Source organism: Chionomys nivalis, chromosome 8, assembly GCF_950005125.1.
Source record: "Chionomys nivalis chromosome 8, mChiNiv1.1, whole genome shotgun sequence".
NCBI classification, from domain to species: domain Eukaryota; kingdom Metazoa; phylum Chordata; class Mammalia; order Rodentia; family Cricetidae; genus Chionomys; species Chionomys nivalis.
In genome coordinates this window covers 21,340,444-21,362,528 of record NC_080093.1, presented here as the reverse complement: position 1 = coordinate 21,362,528, position 22,085 = coordinate 21,340,444, and the positions used below count along the sequence as shown (strand labels likewise).

The 22,085-nt window shown below is 44.1% G+C and overlaps 1 protein-coding gene across 3 annotated transcripts in view; it reads left to right on the top strand.

Moving 5' to 3' along the window:
• The window catches only part of Plce1 (phospholipase C epsilon 1), a 269,128-nt gene that overhangs the window by 114,035 nt on the left and 133,008 nt on the right, over window positions 1-22,085 (top strand). For all 3 annotated transcript variants that reach the window (XM_057778052.1, XM_057778051.1, XM_057778050.1), the window contains exon 3: window positions 13,464-13,752. In XM_057778052.1, coding sequence (XP_057634035.1) covers window positions 13,464-13,752 — 289 coding nt within the window. The remainder of the gene's footprint in view (window positions 1-13,463; window positions 13,753-22,085) is intronic.

The following is a 22,085-nucleotide window of genomic DNA, read 5'->3' as shown; positions in this document are numbered from 1 at the left end:
AGAAAAATATTTGTTTTGTTAATTATTAAATAGTTTCATTAAAAAACACTTAAGTTTCGCTCAATTTTAGGGTTTTGTAGGGTATTTATTTTGTGTGTCTGGAGTCTATGGAGGTCTCTGGAGGGAGGCCATATCTTATCTGACTACATCATGAGGATAGATGATGTAAGAGATAAAAACTTTCTCATACCCTTGTGTCTTCTCAAGGTCAAGTATGTCGTTTTTGACCTTTGGTCCCTCAGCTCATGCATGCACGCATGGGCGCACACACACACTATAACTGAGAACCTGTGTGACAGGACAGGATAGAAGCACAGCTCGCAGCCATGGTCAGAGCCCCTAGGTCATCCTCACCAGCTACCGGGTCATTGCACTGTCCTTCCCATCACCGTCACTGTTGTTATGTTCTTAAACACCTTAGAAACGCCTTGACGATTTCTCCTTCCTCTGTCTTCCAAAGATAGAGTGCCTGTTGCTGCTCTTCAGGTTTATACCTTCAACTCAGCAGAAGTTCTGAGTCTCTTCTCACCCTGTGGATTGTCTCTGCAGGTTACCAGTGTTAATGCAAATGAGGTGGTCTCCAGTTGCAGGCTGGTAATAGGCACAATGCACTTTGTACTTGTGTGTGTGTGTGTGTGTGTATACAAAACATAAAGAAAACTGTCAAGTTCTAAGAAATCTTAGCTCCATTCCATCAGTGCCTGTGTCCGTCAGTGGCAGAGCCTGTGTCTTGTCTTGGTAGGGAAGCCATGGCATGGTGGGGAAAGTGTGGCGTGGTGGGGAAGGCATGAGGGCTGGAGCATGAGGCTGTTGGCTCATTTCATGGTGAACTAGGCGGAGACAGGACGAGAAGCAAGATCAGGTGATAAACCTCCCGGCCTACTCCCCAGTAATCCATTTGCTCCAGCTGGCCCTGCTTCCCAAAGGCCCAACAGCCTCTCAGAACAGGCCACCACTGAAGAAACAATTGTTCTAAAATAACGAGGATGTGAATCCCTACAGCCATTCTGGAGAGCAGTGTGGTGACTCCTCAAAACAGTTAAAGTAGATCTTCCATCTGCCCCAGCTGCCCTGCTTTCAGATGCACGCCCAAAGGGAGCTGACAGCTCATCAACGCGAACCCCCTGCCATTGTATTCACTGAGGCATTACCTACAAAAGCCTAAGATGCTGGAAGGAAACATCTGCTGATGGCTGAATGGATAAAGAGATGTGATGCACATTATCCAGTCATTACAAAGAGCAAAATCTTGTCATCGGCAGCACGATGAGTTGACTAGGAGATAAGCTAGGAGTGGAAAGAGAAATATCACGTGTTCTTCCTCATTGTGGACATGACAGCAATTGGTCTGACAGGAAAAGAGAATGAGAGTGCGGTTTAAAGGTTGAGAAGAAAAGGGGAAAATTCAGCAGAATTGGAGAACAGATTCCAAGGCACAAGTGGAAAAGGAATAAGCTCTGTGCACTGTGCCTCAGTGGAGGGACGTAGCCTGTTATGTATTTTGGGATGAACTGGAAGAGAAGAGCTAGCTCCGAGATCCTGAGCCCCAGGCATAAGGAGACGACCATGCTGGTTACCCTGGTTTGATCCTGTGTTCTCTGTACACATGCTGGAGTTTCACCTTGCACCCCACATACGTGTATAATTATGTTAATTACAAGAGGAAAATAGGGCAAATATCACAATAAAAATAAGTCAAGGAGGGAAATGGGGTGTTGGTCCAGAAGAAGTGAGGCAGGTAGAGGGGCCTCAGAACTGTGAGGACAGCGACCATGATGGCTCTTTCCTGCTGGCCCAAGGGAGGAGGGTCAGAAAGTGTGTCAAGGGCAACCAGGGTTCTGGTCATAAAAGGAGTGACACACAGAAGGCACATAGCCTGGTCCCACAATTGGCTTTGATCCCCTCTTCCTGTCCAGAACCAGCGGCATCCCTGAGCAGTGGGATGTCCAGAACTTTCTGTCCCTCACCGCTTCCCATGTGTACATCTTCGCAAGAAGGAAGAGGCTTTGGACTGCGAGCCAGGGAGAAGGATGACAGCATTTGTGGAAGTTTGCTTTTCTCTTGCAGGGGCTTTGTTTCACAGGCTTCATTAGGAGACCCACTGCTCCGCAGAGCTACAAGAAGCCTGGCAGGTCAAGCCTTTAAGTCCCTTCTGCAGGCCTAATTCACAGCCTGACATCCCAGGCCCAACAACATAATCCATTTGTCCTAATTTGATTATTTTCTTTTCCAGAGGCTTCCTTGGCAGCTAGGTTTTCTCATTATGACATGATTCATCCCTGTGGTAATTCCCATTAGAATAAGTACCTGAGGCGTGATTCATCTCAGCAGATATTAAGCTGGAAGTTTCCTTTATAACGGTCCATTACACTCGCAGCCATGAGTAACTTCACGGAGAGGTGCCCCGCCCGCTGGCACTTGTTACTTTTGCCCCATAATAGATTTAAACCCAGAAGCTTTGCAGCCGGAGAGATGAATAGGACTTCAGCAATGTCCTCCGTGGCTCAGTCTAGAAGGATGACATGGGTGAGAAGGATCATCCGAGGAGCACAGAGATGAAATATAATATAATTCAATGTAATATAATATAGTATAATATAATCTACTCTCCTTAAAGTCCAGGGTAGTAGATCTGAAATGCTGGCAGAAATCAGAATCCCGTGGAGAGCTGGTTAAACACAGATTGCTGGGTTCTGGTCTCAGAGTTTTTAAAATGTGAGATTTTAATTAATTATTTGGTAACTTCTGCCGTGCATTTGATGTAGTTTGATCATATTGAATCCTCCCCCTTTATAACTCCTTTCAGGTCCTCCTCTCACTCACTCACCCCCTTCCAGTCTTGTGTTCTCCTCTTTTCCTTTTCTCCATTTGTGTTGTATACATAGTGTGGGAGTGGGGCTACCCACTGTGTTGTGCTAACCCTTCCAGGAGCCACAACCTCAAACTGACTCTCCCTACCCCCAGCAGCTGTCAGCTATCAACTTCTGAGCTAAGGGAGGGATGCAGGAGTCCCCACCCCCATTGGGATGCTGACTGGTTTGATCATGTGCAGGTCTTGTGTAAGCAACCAATGGCTATGAGTTCGTGAGTACAGGTCCTGTCATGTCCAGAAGACACTGTTTCCCTTGGGAGCTCTCCAGTCTTCTCCTCTGAACAATCTTCCCACCCCCTCTTCTGAGACAGTCCCTGCACATTGCAGGGAAGGGGGATGCAGTTGTCCTACTGGTGGCTGAACACTCTACAGAGCCTTATTTTCTGCACTGTGTTGTAAGTTTCTGCATTAACTGCCATGCAGTGCACAAAGAAATGTCTCTGATGAGGTCTGAGAGCTGCACCCACTGTGAATACTGAGATATGATTTAGAAGGCAGTGTAATAGCATGTCTACTTAGCAAAAAAATAGTTGTAGATTGACCTGTGAAGATTTTGGGGTCCTCCATTGTGGGTTCTTGGCCAGACCTACAGTGCCAGGCATGCATTTCCTCCTATGGAAAGGATCCCAGAAGTTTTTGATTCAGCACATCTGGGATTGCAATTCTAACAAGTTCCCAGATGCTCCTGCCGCTGCAATTCTGCTGCCCTTATTTTGAGACCCAAGGCTGTAAGGCTCCAATTATTTCTCTATTGTACCCTCTCTCTACCATTTGCAGTGTGCCCCTGTGTTGGGAGCAAAGGGTTCAATAGGAGATGGTGCTAAGAGCATGGCAAAGGAGCGGTGACGTCTGGAGTTCACAAGAAGCACCCGCTATTCTAAAGTTCCGCTCGGAGTGTGGTTTGGGCACCGGGAAGAACATGCTCATTTCTTGCTGATGACTGCACAAAGGAAGCAATGTGGCCTGGGAGACGTTGTGGGGAAGGTTATTTGCTGCTGTGAAATTTCCAGATCATCACCAGTGGGGCATCCTCTTATGCTCCTAAGATGCTTCCCACGGTGAAGAAGGTTCAGCTTGCTTCCTGTAGTCAATGCTCCAGCTCCAGTTAACTGGCATGGTGCTCACAAAGCTTTTATTTTTGGCTCTTTGGAATTGTGTTTGGTCAGTGTCTTGTGCATGGTCTCAATATTCTCAAGAGAATGGAATTCTCTGCACGGGCTCTGGAATGGAATGTGGAATCAGGAGCTGAGGAAACACAGGCTGCTGCCAAAATGTGGCTCCCCGTCTTTCCATTAGGTCTCTGAGCCGCGTCAGTCACCACCCCTCCTGATTTTCTTTACCCCTAGGCAATTTGGGAGTTCTTTTCAATCATTGCCTTTGGTTTACTTATGAATATCCATGAGATAAGGCCTTCAACCTTTGAGAATTTTCTAGAACCGTCTAAAAGACTGCTTTTAGATTTTAGCCATTAAAAGAGGATTCTATTAGGCCAGTAAAAGGGGATTCCAGACCAATGTACTATATCCGTCTTTTATTTCACCCTGGAAAGCAGGCCCCCACCTTGTTATTCACTTTATGATTAACAGAGTTCAAACAACTCTGATTATTTGTTTTCCTGGGGCAGGATACTCTAAAAACCATAGACTGGGGGAGGTTAGAAGTAGATGCACAGTTGCTACTGAAGTGATCACTGATATTGAAGACCACTGATAAGAAGGAAGGAAACACAGAATCAACCTGGATTAGAGAATAATGGCGATCAAAATAATCACTATTGGGGCTGGAGGGATGGCTCAGTGGTTAAGAGCCCCGGCTACTCTACCAGTGGACTCCAACGCCTTCTAGGAATGTCTGCTGGTACCACAAGCATGTGACACACAGAGATACAAACACCCACACACATAGAATAAATGAATATTTTTAAAAATTTTTTTAAAATTTTTTCAAATTAGTATTAAGGTCAACTAATACCCACCTTCCCAGCTTAGGAAGGCAAACGTAGGTCTGAGAATACGGACCCTGAAAGGAGCTTGGTGATAGTCTGGGCTGCCCTTCTCATGTCAACGAAATACTGGACCAGTCTCAACACTGGGGAGGCAGAGGCAGGTGGATCTCTGTGAGTTCTGGTCTACACGGCACATTTCATGTCAGCCAACCTGTCTTGAGAGTGACAGAGACACTGAGAGAACGGTCTCTAGGTTCATCTTTTAAAAAAAAAGTCACTGTTCTCAGTCATTTATCTTAAAATCTGTAAGTCTAAAGATGTTTATTGTATTAATTAATTTGATTTAGGAAAGTCAACTCATAAATTCTCATGCTGGGTTTAATGAGGCTCTATGATCCTTCCAAATAATCATTTTTATGAAAATTTATAACTAAGAACAGAGAAATTTAGTATCCTTGACTCTAAATCAATCAGCTTATGAGAATGGAATAGTAATAAAAACTATAAATGAAATTTTTGGGCTGGACACATTTTATTAGCAACAATGACAGCCTTATTTGGCAATATCTGTTCTGAATACTTTGTGAAGATTTGATACAATTTGATATTTCTCTATCTAATGTTCACCAAATACAGTTGCTAGTACCATGTCGTCTGTGGCTCAGAAAAATCCAGTGCATCCACAGCCTCAAAAACCAAAAGACTCTCAGAAAGTTTGTGTTGAAGATGTATCATAGAGAGACTCATTCATTTAATCAAAAGACTCTCAGAAAGTTTGTGTTGAAGATGTATCATAGAGAGACTCATTCATTTAATCAGGGGTGCTTATTGAGATGCTATAATACCCAACCTCTGCTCTGGACGTACAGCAAAGAAAACCCAAATCCCCGTGAGCTGACCTGCGAGGAGGAGCAGAGAGAGTGGGGGATCCTTAGTAGGTTGTTTCCCTCCTGACGGTTCATGCTTTTCCATCTACAGTGGACTGCCCAGGGATTCGGCTCGGTAATTAGTGGCACTGCTAGAGTTACAGGATGCTGACACCAAATCCTAGCCATGTGCGTCTTATTTTTAAATGCTGGTAATGGTAGGACCTCTTCATTGAGCTGTTCTCAGCTGTACATGGAATAATGTGTCAGTGCTCCGTGCCCGATTCATTTTGTGCACACCAGAAATGTTGAGGGGACAGCAAGCATTATGGAGTCAGTGGACCTCTACATATGTATCTTCTTCCTGTTGGAAGATTTCAGAAACATCATTTTCTGTAACTCCGAACCCAGAAAGACAGCTTTGGAAACAAAGCTGTATGTTTTGTTTCCATTTCTTCAAGTGAAGACCAAGTCCCTTCTTGCTGTAGAGAAGAGCAAGCTTGCTTCCCAAGTAAGGTCTGTTCGTGTGGTGAGTGTGACTGCTTTGTGTCTCCGTGGGCTCTCCAGTGCTTGGCTACGTTTCCACCTGCATCGTGGCGCAGTCTTGACCTTCATTATAAGTTGTTTTATTCTGTTTTGGATGTGGACTCCATATCTTAGCATTGGTTTCTTCAAGGCATTCCTCTTTCTAGAAGCGCAAGGGTCTTTACATGTTGCTATATCTTCTATAGATGTTGCTAAGCATTGATGATCACTCAACAAGTGACTTTAAAATTTAGGATCATTTTGCTCCAACCACTCCCAACTATGTTACCCCCAATACCTGTTACAACAGGATAAATGTAAAGAGAATCAATCATTCACAGTTGCTGAACTGAGGAGGCCTGAGTGATGCTGAATACAGCATTGATCTTAATATATTCATCTTAGAACTCTAAAATCTTAACAATGGCTAAATGTAGACCCTTGGATTAATTCCTTTTCTTTCTTTCTTTCTCTCTCTCTTTTTTTTTACATCAATTTAAGCAAGACCTGTGTCATTTATCCAAAATGTATCTTGGTTGTACAGAACACTATGGTTTTCTTTACAGTGCTGGCCTTTGAGTATGGGGCCTTTCTATGCTAGGCAGTAGCTCAGCTCTACTGTGAACTATAGCCCCATCCCAGTATATAATTTTAAAAAGTATAATTGTGGTGCTGAGTATGATGGCACATACATTTAATCCTAGTGCTCAGGAGGCAGAGACAGGAAGATCTCTGTGAGTTTGAGGTCAGCCTGGCCTACATAGTGAGGTAAGTGTGTGTATATATGTATACCTATTTGCATATATGTAATATGCTATATGTTTGCACGTTTATACTTGTGAGTGTGGGCTCATACATGCAATGGTGTGAATGTGTGGAGGTCGGGACAACCTTGAATGTTAGTTCTTGCCCAGCACTTCGAGACAGGCAAGGTCCTATTGTTGATTGCCATATGTACACCAAACTAGTTGGCCTGGGAGCTTCAGAGGGACTCTTGTCTCTGCCTCCAGTCTTGCCATAGGGGCACTGGGGTTACAGGCACATGTCTGTCTCTATGTGGGCTCTTTGAATTTGAACTCAGATCATCACATTTGACAGTTGTCAAGTTCTAATTAATTAATTAGGTCTATTTGCCTATTGGCGTTTTCCTTACTGACATGGCACTTCTTTATGGCTTGCCAGTTTGACTAGGCATAGCATATGTGCTCAGTAAATACAAATTGACTGTTAAACAATTGAAGAAGGAAATGAATACATGGCCGCTTAACAAGCTTGGTGGCTAAACTGTGACATTTTCATTTTATCTTAAAAACAATATTGATCCATGCAGGGCAGTAGTCGGTCTTCTTTTCAGCACGTTCCCCTCCACATTAATCAAGTGGGATAAAGTTTATATGTGCTCTCACTCTGTGATTTTAAAACTATAAATCTCCATATAAAGGAAACACTTTTGGTTGTTAGTCATAACGTGACTATTTGAAAAAGTAATTCAGCATGAAAAGGAAAAGCATGAATAAAAACAACATCAGCATGAGCATCACTGAGACCTCTTGCCAAATAACAATGGGATCCTGAATCCCGCAGTTGAGCTGTGTGACTGTGCCCTGGGGCAGTAGATTAGGTTGGGTAAAGGATAGGATAAGCATGGCTCCTAACCCCGGCTTAGCCGCTTATAGCTGTGTAGGGTTCGCTATGTTTCTCAACTGTAAAACAAAATCAGTCTAAATGGGCTACCATGTGAAGTCACCAAACGCGCCCAGCACCTCCTGGTGGTTTCTGGTCTAGTGGGTTTTTATAGTAGTCTTGTACTTGCTCCACGATTCTGTAAATTAGCTGGCTGCTGTCCTCATCTGATCTATTCGCATCTCTGTAGCTGTCTTGTGCATCTGTAGCAGCAACTGGATTGGCAGGGGAGGATGTGGGAACCTGGATGGCTTTGCTGTGAGGCTGAATCTTGGTGGACGGTCAGCTGAGCTAGGGTCTTATCCTCCAGCAGGCTAACTGAGGCGTCTTCACATGGTAGTTGTTCCAAAACCTAAAGCAGCAAAAGGGAGCATTACAAAAACATTTTTTTTTGTAAAGTTGTGCTTGAGTAAGTTTCCCACTGGGGAAGCAAATTGCAAGGCTAGCCAAAGGTAGTAATGAGAGAATGCACGGCAAATTTTATAGCTACCACAATCGGCAGTCACCACTGTCACCGTCGCTCTAAACCTACTGTTTGTTGAGCATTTTGTAGGTGCCAAATGCTCTTTTGATGCATTGTCTTTATCAGAGACTGTAGTTCTAGTCTCAACTTTATGAGGCAGATATGTCTATGTCCGTATACTGTAGAGAAAGCAGCTGAGGTTCAGCATGGCACAGCAATGGTTTATCCAAGGAAGATCACACTGCTGGAAGGTGGGGCGAGGAGCTAGGATTTAAAGCAATGCTCTGAGCCTTAGTAAGTCTTCCTGCTCTGTATGGAACAGATGCCCAAGGTTCCTTCCTTTTCATAAGGGAGTCATCTGGTAAGAGATAATAGCCTGGTTTGGGAATGTTCCCTGATTGTTACTGTATCTACTACCACTCTGACCACACTCCACATTTTTTAATAAATGTTTTGAATTTGGTTGTCAAAATTTGGTATGACTGGATGTCTGGGGCTTGTTAACTCAGAGCGTTTTCGTGGGCCTTGGGGGTAGAGATAGAAGAAGGCTAGACATGCATTCTTAGAGCTCTGCCTTCTATCTCTTTGTTCAAGTTTAAGGTGAGATTAACATTTCTCTTCTATTCTATTTTTTTTTTTTTTTTTTTTTTTTGGTTTTTCGAGACAGGGTTTCTCTGTGGTTTTGGAGCCTGTCCTGGAACTAGCTCTGTAGACCAGGCTGGTCTCGAACTCACAGAGATCCGCCTGCCTCTGCCTCCCAAGTGCTGGGATTAAAGGCGTGCGCCACCACTGCCCGGCTCTATTTTATTTTTTAATTAAAATATAATTACATCATTTCTCCCCTCTAGTCCCTTCCATGTACCTCCTTTCTCCCTCTCAAATTCATGCCTTCTTTCTCCCTCTGTGTGCATATCCACACACATACACATATGAACGTAAATATACAAACACAATCTGCTGAGTTCATTTAGTGTCTCCTGTATGTATTTGATCCCAAGGCTGACTACCGGGTTATCCCAGGACAACCAGTGAAGGGGCTCCTCCTTAGGGAGACTAAATTCCCTGCTTGCAACATTGTTTAGTAGTCTGTAGTTCTTTGTCTCAGGTGGGACCTTGTGGGTTTCCCACTTGCACAGTAGCGTGTTTATTGCTGCTACCCTTGTTTGGGTCTTGTTTAGGCAGCCATATTGTTGAGATATCATGGGTTGAAGCCTCCCTACCCTTCTAGGAGACACAATCTCACAGAACCACAGAGTCCCAGTTCTCTGGGTTTTACAATCTTTCTAGCCCTCTTTTCTAAAATGCACCCCGAGATTTTGGTGCAGCACTTGTGTTGTAGATGTATCCATTGGAGCTGGGCACCCCATGATCAATTGTTCTCTTCATTTTAACCAGTTGTGTGTGTCTATAATGGTCTCTGTCTGTTGAAAGGGGAAACTTCTTTGATGAGGAAGGAGAATTACACTTATCTGTGAGTATAAGGATAATGTTTAGAATCCATGCTGGTTTAGTAAAGTGGAAGTAGTAGGTTCTTCTCTTAGATCCATGACCTCACTAACCCAAGATAGTTGACTAGGCTTCTAGTACTAGGCATGATTTCCCTCTGGTTGAGTATGTCTTCAGTCTAATGAGACAGCTGTTGGTTGCTGCTACGATATCAATGCCACAATTGAACCCTTAGGGATATTTTGCCATGCTGGCCATTGTTAGTTCATGGGTACCACAGCAAGGGAAGACTGTTGGTTGCTCCCCCTCTCTTGGCAGCTTGCATAGCATGGGGTGCAGGCTTTCGAAATCACAAAAAGGCTTTCTCTATCCACAGTCAGCAACAACACAGGAAGAATACATGTAGGACACTCTGGAGAGGCTCCATGTATAACTATTGTGCAAATCTACACTCCTCTCCATAAATCTGAGGGAAGGGCCACAGCCTGCACACTACCAACAACCAGATATTGGCCAGATGTGATAACTAAAGAGAGATAGGAGCTGGTACCAACCTGTAAAATCTTTTGCTCCATGTGACAGTAGAGAAATGCTGCCCACATGATGCCTTGTGGGAAGCTCAGTGCTACTAGGCTGTCCAAGTGTTCAGGGAATGCTGTAGTGTCACAGGTATATATAAACTTCACTGATCTTTAAACAGTGTTTGTTAAAGCCAATCTGGTACCTGAATCTGGCTCGTAGCCATCAGTTTGTGACCTGCCTATGTTGGGTATTTCATGGCCCTTCTCTATTGCATTGTAACTATCCTGAAGGCATGGCAAAGAGAAATTGGACAGGTGAAGATGGAACTGTAGGCTGAGAGAAAGGACATCAAGAAAGTTGTGGATGTGGGTGGTAGTTCAGAGATTCTGCCAAGATCAAGGAACTGAAAATAAGAAAGTCTATTATATTCAAACAAATTACATTGTACTACGCTTCATCTGTAGGCTAAGTGTTCCTTAGAAAACAAATTCTGTGAGACAAACAAATAATATGAGAAACACTCATATTATTTTCTTAGAAAACAAATAATATGAGAAATACTCAAACGTCCAGTTAAGCAAAATGAAATAGATTTCTTTACAACATCTGTAGTTGTCTTTAATATTCTGTTGGGCAGTATACATCTCCAGAAGGGGAACTATTTACTGCATTCAAGTTCCTGTGATCATAAAGTCTGCATGTGACGTCATTCCTTCTCCATCTAAGGTTTTGAGAAAAACACATTGGAAAATCCGGAGAAAGGGCTAAATGGACCATTAGAAATGTATGAAAGCGTTACAATAGGAAGAGTTCATAAGGCAATGATCATGGGCACTGTAAGCCTGTAGGGCAGCTTGGCCAGAAAGGGGAGAAGGCAACATATTAGCAACTGGGTACTGTCTGTTTATCTTTTTAAACAAAACATTTTTAGCCTCATTCCTCTTTTAAGAACAAACAAATACCAAGTGTCAAGGGGTGCTCCCTCTAAAGGATTAAAACTCTTTGCCATAACAGTTCAGGCTTTCTTTTGTCAGACTGACTGGCCTGCCTCGATGCACACTTAACACCCTCCACTCTCTTCTCTGCCCACCCCGCTCTATTTGCTGTTGACTGGACAGAGTCTGCGTTTCCCTAGCCTCGTTACATGGAGTCTCTCCTGAGTCACCTTCCCCACTTATTACAGTCAGAGTCACAACTGCTTCCCAAGACTCAGGCCAAACTCTGCGTTGCTTAATGGAGCCTTTCTTAGTTCTCCCAAGAGATTCCTGTCCTTGAACTTCTGGACCATTTACTCTTGAGGAGCTTGAGTGGGACTTACTGTGGTGTGTAGTGCCTGTGTGGTTTGTTATGTATGGCAGGGTGGCAATGGAGGTCATAGTCCTTCTTTAAGAACATCAACATCTAGGAAAAGACAGACGTTGAGAAGAAAGGCCTACCCTGAGCTCTGTGTTTGCCCAGATGGGGTTAGGATAACACTGTCCAGTCACACACAAAGCACACTAATAACTACATCATGCTGAATAACATAGACTCTGCTCTCCAGTTAACAGCCTCCCATCATTCCTTGAGGAGGAGTGCATTCTCTTCTAGAGAGTTACCCAACAGTAATGCTTGCTGTTTCTTAACACTGAGTCAGGTATGTTACATGAGTTTTTTTGGTGAATCCCACAGTGTCCCTAAGAAAGGGTATTATTGACCCCACTTTACAGAGGAAGAACCTTTAAAACCTTTAAGTTACTAACTCATGTTCTCTGGCCAGGCTAGGCAGAACCAGGTATCTATCCCCCCATACCTTACCTTGGAGTCCGGATGCAATCACAACACACTATTCATTTGGACACACTGGTCTCTGGAAGTTTAATGACAGAGAATAAAGCTAAGAATTCCCGCTCTGACTCCAGTCAGCAAGGATAGATGAGCATGCAGAGAAAAACAGAGTAGAAATCTAGAGTATCCCGTTTGAATGTTGTGGGGTTTGGGTTTATTGTAGGGTTTCATAAGGACCAAATACAAGGGTCTCTTAAGCGATATCATTAAGGTAAAATTCGGAGCATACAGGACCATGAAAGCACAAGCTCATTGCAGGTCTGTGATCTCTGTATGATGAGGAATGGATTTGCCCAGTCTTGACTCAGTGACGGTGAAGAAATCAAAGCAAGCTGTTCCGAGTGTCATGATGAATTCATGGTAAAGTAGGCTTCCTTGCTCCTTTAGCAAGCTACAGATATCCTTTTCCATGTAGTTCACCGACCAGCAGAAAGACTCCAACAGACTCCAGAACATTTCACACAACCCAACATCTCCCTGCAGTTTTCTTGAACTGTATATTACTCAGGACCCTCTAAAGCAATGAGGGGGTACTTCAGTGCAAGCAGAATGTTTTACCCTTTTCATTGGCCTATATTTTCTGCCATAGTGAGTCACACAGAGCAGGGTCTATGCCCATGCATGTGAAATTGGCTACATTAGAATGGGCAGAAGATATGATTGAGGACCTGTTCTAATAAGATCATACTTGGTGCACACAGTGATCAAAGAAGGACTCAAAAAAAAAATGACAGAGCAGGAACCCTGGGCAGGGACTAACTGTATGTGGGAAACGAAGGAAGAGGAAGAGAAAAAGAACATCAAAGACTTTGATGCTATTGATGGATGGGAAGAGTCTGCCCATGAGGGAAATCCTTCTCCATGACCCTTTCATCCTTGCTTCACTTTCGTTCATGGAGCAGGAATTCCCTGTGGAAGTCAGATTGCGGCATAAATGGAGGCAGGCAGACATGGTCAGTCATGCAGGAGAGTTCAAAAGGATGAGAGAACGGTTTGTCCTTGTGGCTCTACTGAAGAGCGTTGTGGAGGAGGAGAAATTTGAGCTGAATGTATTTTTGGTTGGTGCAACTTTAAGTGCTCTGTTTGATAGCAGAGTTGTTTGAATGGCCTATTTCATAACTACACAAAGCTTCTCCAAATAGAGGGCGTCTGCAGAGTGTTCAGGTTAATGCATGAGTGCAGAGCTCAAAGGTGTTTGTGCTGAGACCGACCGAGCCTTCTTTCTTCATAAGTCATCTTGGCATTTTGTCAACAAGTTAATTTGCTTTTCTAAGAAACTAGATTAATACTTCCTGTGCTTTGTGCTATTCGCAGATCTACAGCGCAGTGAGAAGAGGAGGAGAAGCAGAAGCTACGGTTGGATCTCTCCTGCACTGCTCCAGACAGCTCCCAACCTCCGAGACAGCCTGTGGAAGAATTAGAGATGGCCCATGCATGAAGCCATGTGTACGAGACACCGAGTGTGAGTTCCGTGCCACCCCCCAAAGGACGTCCTTAGCTCAGTACATCACTGGCTCTCTGCTGGAGGCCACCACCTCTTTAGGAGCAAGAAGTGGCCTTCTCAGTACCTTCGGAGGATCCACTGGACGAGTAATGCTAAAAGGTAATGTCTGGAATTTTATTTTTAACTCTTCATATTTGCCTTTGGAGAATTTGATAACCATTCAATAGACAGCTGCTGATGGGAAATTGAGTCCACATAACAAAAACGTTAAGAAAACAAAGCAAAAGTAGCTGTTTTGTGTAAACAGAAAAATTAAATCCCTTAAGACTTCAACATATAGCAAGCATTAATTTTTAAAAGTTCTTTTTTTTTCAAAAATACTATATGACAGGAATTCTGTCTTTATTTTTGAGTTTGTTTATTTATTTTGAGTGTGAGGGTAGATGGGTGTATGCACATGTGTCACAATTTCGTATCCAGAGGTCAGAGGACAACCTGTAGGATGGTGGCTCTCTCCTTCCACTGTGGTTTGCAGAGGCTGAAGTCAGGGTTTCAGGCTTGGTGGCAAGCACCTTTACCACTGAGCCTCTCACTGGGCTTTTGAATCTTAAAAAAAAAAATAATTATGCAGGTAGGTATTTTCTCCAAGTAATAATCCATAAGAGACGTCAACTGCTCTGACTAGATGCTAGTGAGTAAATATGATCGCATGATTGCATTGAAAAGCAGCCATGCATGAGGACGGAGTGAAACGTAAATATTTTCACATATAGAACCAATAGGTTTCTGGCGACAAGAGAAGAAAACCATTTTTCAACATGTCTCATTATAAAAGCCCAGAAAGGCAGACATAGCACAAAGAAATAGGAGCTAGTAGAAAGTAGGGTCCCGAGCATCCAAACTTCCCTGTGTCTTCCCATGACACACAGACAGGCGGGTCAGAAGTGGCCGTCACTAGAGAACCTCAGAGACCACTCACGGCACAGCTGTCACAGACTGCTGGCAACCTGCCCTGGCAGGAAGCGACCAGACAGACAGGGACCATGCAAGGTTGTGTTCCAGTGCCTGGGGACTGCCAAGAGCCCCATCTGACATCCGGCTGCTCTGTCACAGACCTAGTCCCTCCACAATGAGCCCTCAGACTGGGGTTAGCTGGTCGGTGACCTTGCTCCTTGATCTTCACCCTCTCCTTTCCACCCTCACGCTCACCCTTGCCATGCTGAAGAGGAACACCACTGCCTGGTGTGCCATGTTGGAAGGTTTCCTGCTATCACCTTAACTTCTGGGCATCGGCTTCAAACAAGGAATAGATGGGAAACACACAGTTTGGGAACACTAATCTGAAACAGTAATGTGGAGAAAGTTAGTGCCAGGTACACCTGCTGGCAAGGGAGTAAAGTCTCCCCTCACCCTCACGGAACTTACACTGTCTGTGCAGGAATCCTCCGCCGCCACAGGATTGAAGGTTTCTCTGCTCTGATGTGGCCCCCGGACACTAGCAGAACATTTTCCTTGTGCTTCATGCATGGCAGGGCCTCATGAAAGAAGGTTCATGAACCCACACTCACCGCATGCCCATGCTGTGCCCCACAGAGTGGAGGTGTTGCGGGAGACCCCACTGAAGTGTCACCAGTCAGCTTGATGGCCGTATAGGAGGCAAGATCTGCATGCATGAAGTAATTAAAGACTATGTAATAATATGTAAAAGAATAATATTGTGTCGAGTTAAGTATCATGGAAGGAATGTAAAAGGCACCACGTGTTCACAGGGTAGAGAAGTTAATCTGACAAATGACTTGGCCTGAAATAGAATCAAAGTCAATACAAGCTACCGTATTTCCTCTTCCAGAATATCTAGGGCCACAACTACGCTAGGGGTGCTAACAGTGTTCCAGACCTGTGAGAGTAAAAGCACTGGCTAGCATACCTGTTGCCCTGTTAGTAACTTGTTTTGATTGCTGCTGTACTTCCTTGTTCAGAAGAGCACCTCACGCATGGTTTCCCCTCGAGCTGCACTAGTCCATCAGCTGGTGTGAACGCTTTCAGCTGGTGTCATAAGCAAGAGCTGGAGTTTAATTTTCAGTTTTGCATCCTCTTAGTGGTTTTCTAATACCTGTCAAATTAGTGTCTGCTAAATAAGAACATTAGCGGGTTGATTTTTGCTCTGGGCTTATTTCTGTCATTTCTAGTTTGCAGCCTTGGAGGCAGATTTCGACTGCAGTGCTCTCTTCCATGAGGTGTGCAAAGTTTCAAAGTGCCTTAGTTACATAGTGTTTCTTCAACATGCAGTGGGAAAATAATGCATCAAAAAGGGGGGTTTATCATCACACACGTACACAATGCCAGGTAAAACCATGTTAGCTAACTCAAACAGTGCGTGTATATATCAAAACATTATATTGTAAACAGCCCATGCATGCAATTTTTGTCAATTTTAATTTCCAAAGTAAAGCCAGCTTGGTCTACATAATGAGTTCCAGGCCAGTTATGGCTACATAGTGAGACCCTATCTTAAAAATTATATTTAGTTTAATTTAAAAATTATTATTTAAAAACTAAATCTCAAACACATGAGACTTCAAAGGCATGGGATATCGTCAGGATCTGTAGGGTCCTCATGAGAAAAGCAGGTCTTGAACCACTAGTGGACCTGGAGGAAGGGGCTGGGTGCTATGCTTCAGTTGGCCACTTCTTTTGTTGTTCAGGATATGTTCTGTGGCATGCGTTTGGTCAGTAGCTTTCAGCTCAGACTTGCTAATGAAAAGTTGCTCATAAAATCCCAGGCATGATGGCGTGTAGGAGGCTGAGGCAGAAGGATACTTAGTTTGAGACCAGCCTCAGCTCAATACAAGATCCTGCCTAAAACAAAACCAAGAAAGCAGAAGGAAGTTATAAAGACTGTGTAACACATATTCTGTCTCCAGTTTCTAGCAGTTTACTTCTCAGGAGCTCTGTGGACCTTCAGACTCTTTCTGAGAGAAGTGGCACTAACTGTGATTTGATTTCTAGACTTGGTTCTCAGAATCCCTTCAACCTGCACCCAATAGAAATGCACTCTCTCTTCCGTGGGATGCTGAGAGTTGGTCTTCAACAGGGTGTGGGGTGGGAAACATTAGAAGTGGGTTAAATGGCATTTCCTGTCAAGGAGAAATTATTTTCCTGGGAGATGAGTTAAAAAGTTAAGTCTTTCACTGGGCTTGGTGAAGAACTTTCAGTCGGCCCTGAGATGTTAGTTGGTGGCAGCTCTCTTTCTTGATTATGGTTGATTGTACTCTGATGCTCATACCTGGATAGAGGAACCAAAAACTTACACCAGTTACAAAAAGAGAAGAAGAAGAAGAAGAAGAAGAAGAAGAAGAAGAAGAAGAGGAGGAGGAGGAGGAGGAGGAGGAGGAGGAGGAGGAGGAGGAGGAGGAGGAGGAGGAGGAGGAGGAGGAGGAGGAGGAGGAGGAAGAGGAGGAGGAGGAGGAGGAGGAGAAAAGAAAAAAAAAGTAGAACAAAGTGGGAGAGATGGAAAAGCACAGTTCTTTTCCCCAGAGAGAAAAGGGAAGGAAGAGGGTCAAAGGATGACCTCTCCAAGGGAGAATTCATGTTTGAAGTCTGTGAACATGAGCTGGGGGAGGTAGAGACAATGAAGGAGACAGAAAATTCCACTTGCAGGAGGCACATAGTCTTGGCGGGGAGACAGAAAGTGGAATGGTGGCTATAGAAGTTGAGGCAATGGAGAACGTGGAGTTAGTGGGCACAGTTTCAGTTTCGCAAAAGGAGATGGGTAGCGATGAGGCCGTGTGAACGTATTTAACACCTGTGAGCTCCACTCAAAAATGTTAGAGAGGAATATCCAAGTTTTGCTACAACTAAGAGCACCCGAGGTGGCTATGAGCAAGGTTTACCCTAAGCTGATCTTTTTCCCCCCAGTTTTACATGAGTTTACAAAGAACCAAGCAATTCCTTTTGAAAGTGGCTTTGATTACAAATGGGTGTCGCAGCAACCTACAGGCAAAAATAGGAGGAGAGGCTGCCCAGAAGTTTCTCATCATGCCCAAGCCAAGGTTCTCACACAAGGCTCTGCAGGCTTCTAGTTTTGCCATAGCTTATGGAATGGGATGGAGGCAGTCGACACTTAGAGCATGATCGAAGCTGGCACGTTTTGTTGTTATTTGGGGGTGGGGGGGAGTGTGGGAGATTGGCTTTTTGTTTGTTTTGTTTTTTGTTCTTTGGGTTTTGGGGGTGTTTTTTGTTGTTGTTATTTTTTTTTTGTCCTTAAGATCACTGCAGATGCTCTATTAAGTTAAAAGTTTCCAAATTTAGAGCTATTGATGCACATGTGTGTCGAGCTTATACATGTGTGTGTGTGCGGCGCACTCCCTGACCAGCAGGGAAGGATGACCACGAGTCGAGGATTCTTCCCAAATCACGCTTTATTGGAGCCTCTTGGTTGAAGGGAGAGCGGAAGCGAGGCCCCCCCCCCCCCCCCCAGAGCGCCAAGCAGTGGCCGCTTATATAGGGGGTAAGGAAACAAGTCGTGCCTGGATTGGCCGATGCGCGCCTGCCCATGCTTCTGGCCACGGGATTGGCCCTAAGCACATCATCGCCACTGCGCATGCGATAGGCACGGTTCCCCTGCATTGCCTAATATGGAATTGTTCACCAAGCGAGGCCGGGGCCAAGCGCCATCTTGTAATGGTGGCCACTCGAATCGGCTCCCAGCATGTGTGCAGGTGTACTTGCTTGCCTGTGTGTATGCACAGAGAGGCAGAGTCTTTCCCTGAACCAGGGTCTTTCACGGTTTGAGCTAGATTGGAAGCCAGCAAGTCCCAGCAACACTCCTGTATCTAGACTTCTTTAGAGCCTGGGTGACAGGAGTGTTCTTTGTGTCGATTGTCACATGGGTGCTGGGATCTGAACTCCAGTCCTCATGATCTCACGGTGTGGCAGTTGGTTTTAATGTCATCTTGCCTAGTCCCGTGGGAAGAGGAAGCCTCAGCTGAGGAGCTGCATGCCTCAGACTGGTCTCTGGGCATTTTCTTGATTGTTAATTGATGTGGGAGGGCTCAGCCCACTGAGGAGAGAGCCACCTCTGAGAAGGTGGTCCTGGATTGCATAAGAAAGCAAGCTGAGCAAGCCAATAAGCAACATTCCTCCATGCTCCATGGTCTCTGCCTTAGTTCCTGACTCCAGGTTACTGCTTTGGCTTTCCTCAGAGATACACCATGATACGGAAGTGTAAGTGAAGTGAACTCTTCCCTCTGCACGTTGTTTTTGATCATGGTGCTTATCAAAGTAACAAAAAGCAAACCGATTTTCAGGGTAATTGCTCTTAATTATTGGGCTGTCTCTCTCTGTCCCCTCAAGAGACACGTTCTGATATAAAGCATTGATCATCCAGATATGCCCTTAATTGCAAGGGTTTGCTATCCCTACCCGGGCAAGTGGAGAGTATGTACTCTTGATGGAGCAAGTGTTTGACACAGTTAGTTTCTCACTTCCTGTCTTTATTGTCATCCCCTCTTCCCTACTATCCTCATTAGAATTTCAGTATTAACAGTGAGGAAATGGCAGTCAGGAGAATCACTACCTTTAATAGTAGCCAAGTGTGGTGGCATCTGTGGGTACACACCTGCAATTCCAGCACTTGAGAGCCCTAGGCAGGAGGATGGCAAGTTTGAGGCTAGCCTGGGCAGTGTTAGGAGGCCTGCCTCTCCCAAAGCAAAGTGGAACAAAGTACAAACAAACAACAACAAAAAGCCCAAGCCCAAACTGAAACAACAAAAATATAAAATAAGGTAAAAATGGAGAGAGAAGGGTCAGGTGAGCCATAGAAATATGCAGGGCTGAAAGAGAAAAGTAATAAAGATGTGATAATGAAAATTTTTCAAATCAAGCAATTGGAGTATTCTCAGATGTGTACATGGCATCAGTTGACAAAATTAACAGTGGCACAAACACGGTTTTTTCTTCCTACCTCGTTAAGTTTGTAAATGACAAGATTAAATGTCACACTTTACCAGAATCGAGCACAGTTACTGATCCTTAAAGTATGTGGCAGGAAGGAAAAGCTGCACCGTTCATTTTTAATGATTTTGCATGCGTTTGTACATCTGTGAAGAACTGTTCAGGTTATTGGTCATTCCTTGGCTGCAGCTAGAACAGTGATAGAAAAACAGAGCCTTATAGAGTCAGTCTTCTTATTTGAAAATGGAGGGTAATTGGCTTCTGATAGAAAAGTTGGACACATTTTCAAATCATATTATCTTTCTTTCACTACAATAAATATATTCTACCTGTGTCCTTTTTCAAGGATTAATAGCTTTGAATATTACAACCAGAAATCATAGTAGGAAAACACAGACATTGGAAGTGCATGACTATACCTCATAAATAGGTTTGTTTATAACGGCTGTCTTGGTTGACTTCCTCCTAATCAAAACAGTTAGCCTTTGCATGCCTACCAGGCTGTGAAGGTATGCACATAGCTCCAATTCCAGATTTCTGTTTGTTTAAAGAAATGTACTGACTTATTAGTTTTGCTACCTTGGAATTATTCGGTGGATAAAAATATACCTTAATGTGAGGCTGAGTATATTTCTGTAGCAGTTAATTAATTAAGGAATATTCAATTAGCTGCCCAAGGTGGCCTAGAGCTGTGTCAACTATGAGGAGAATGCAGATACATGTGGAAGTCTGCAGTTTGGAGAACAGTGTTTCTCATTCCAGAAAAACGTAATGCTTGGTCTCAGGCCAGCCGAAGTAGCCCTTACCAGCCAGTGTGAGAAAGCCCTGGGCCACTGAACTGACATGGGGCAGTACTTCATAGTATCAGGAAGTTTGATGGGCACAGGATGAAAGCCTCTGCGGTGGGGCTCCAGGTAGTCAGGTGACATCCAAAGAAGAAACCCACACACAGGTTAACCCCAGCATTTGGTCAGCCACGTATGATCCAAGAGTGAGTTTGCCTTCAGATGTGACCTCTAGTTTGAGTTATCTGTGTCACAGTTACCTCTTATTCAGCTTCACTTTATGCCCAGAAATAAAGAAGACATGCTGTTGCTGAGGAGGCACTGGATATGAATGTCACTCCATCTTGGGTTTGAGTCTTGACATCAGTGCTGTCCTTTAAAACAGCTTTACTTTTCTGAAACCTTAGTTTCTGCTTCGGTAAAACAAAAATAGACCAGTAGCTCCAGTTTGGTGTGATAATGTATACAAGGAATGTATTATCTGGCGCACAACAGTCTTCAGTCAGTCTTGAGACAGGGACAGTCACTGAGGGTGGTGGTGGCGATGCTGCCACTCTACCGTGAGCTCAGTGTGCACAGAGAAGAACCCCCCCCCCCGGTTTTTCCTGGCTGTGTGCCCTTGCACCAGCAACTTGAGGGACGCCTGAAAGGTGGTTATCTAGAGGCTTCTGGCAGCCACATGTAAGTTCATTAGTTTTCCCTTAGTTTTCATGAATTTAGCAATTCATACATTCATTTAATTAACAATATTTATTGAACATCTCTATGCCAGAACTACAGGAGTAAACAAGATGTGGCCTTTCCTTCAAGGACTGCACTGCCAATGAGGAGATGAACATGTCAAACGAGCACGCAGCTTTAACATGGTGTAAAGGTTGTATCTGAAATAAATATAGCACCTAGGGCACCGAAGAACATCCCTGAATTGTCTTGAGAGGAGTGTGGGGGTTCTAACATTACTTAAGAGTCAAAAGAAACATAAACAAGATTAAACAAGGGGCAACCTCTGGCCTCCGTTAGGAAACTCTTTTTGTTTCTAGTTAATTCTCTGCTGAATATCTTTGTTCCTAAAACAGGAGAAAATGTGCTACATGGTCGCTGCTGGCATGGGGAGCTCTGCTGACTAGTTTTTATGTCAGCTTGACACGGGCTAGCGTCATCTGGGAAGAGGGAACCTCGATTGAGAAAATGCCCCTAAACAGATTGTCCTGTGCGTAAGCCTGTAGTGTGTTCTTGACTGATGATTAATGTGGGGGAGCCTTGCTCACAGGGAGTAGTGCCACCCGTGGCTGGATGGTCCTGGATGCTAAAAGAAAGCAGGCTGAGCAAGCTGTGAGGAGCAAGCCAGTACACAGTCTCCCTCCAGAGCCTTTGTATCAGGTCCTGCTGCCAGGTCCTGCCCGGAGTCCTTGCCCTGACTTCCCTGAGTGATTGAGTATGGTCCCAAAGCTTCAAGGTGAAATAAACCCTTTTTTCCCCCAAGTTGCTTTGGTCATGATGTTTTAGCACAACAGAAAACGCCCGAGACAGGAGCTGAGTCTAAAATCTGTAATTGGCACAAAATCTAGCATTTGAGTTAAAAAAATTTTGTTGCATATTTTAGTGAAGTTACTCATTACAGTAAACATTAAATGAGATTTTTAAAAAAAAACTACATGATATTAATTCTTTTTTGTGTTTCCAAATTGTCTTAAAGGATAGAACTCACTTAAATGGGCTATGAACATTTTTGTCCATGTGAACATTTATAGA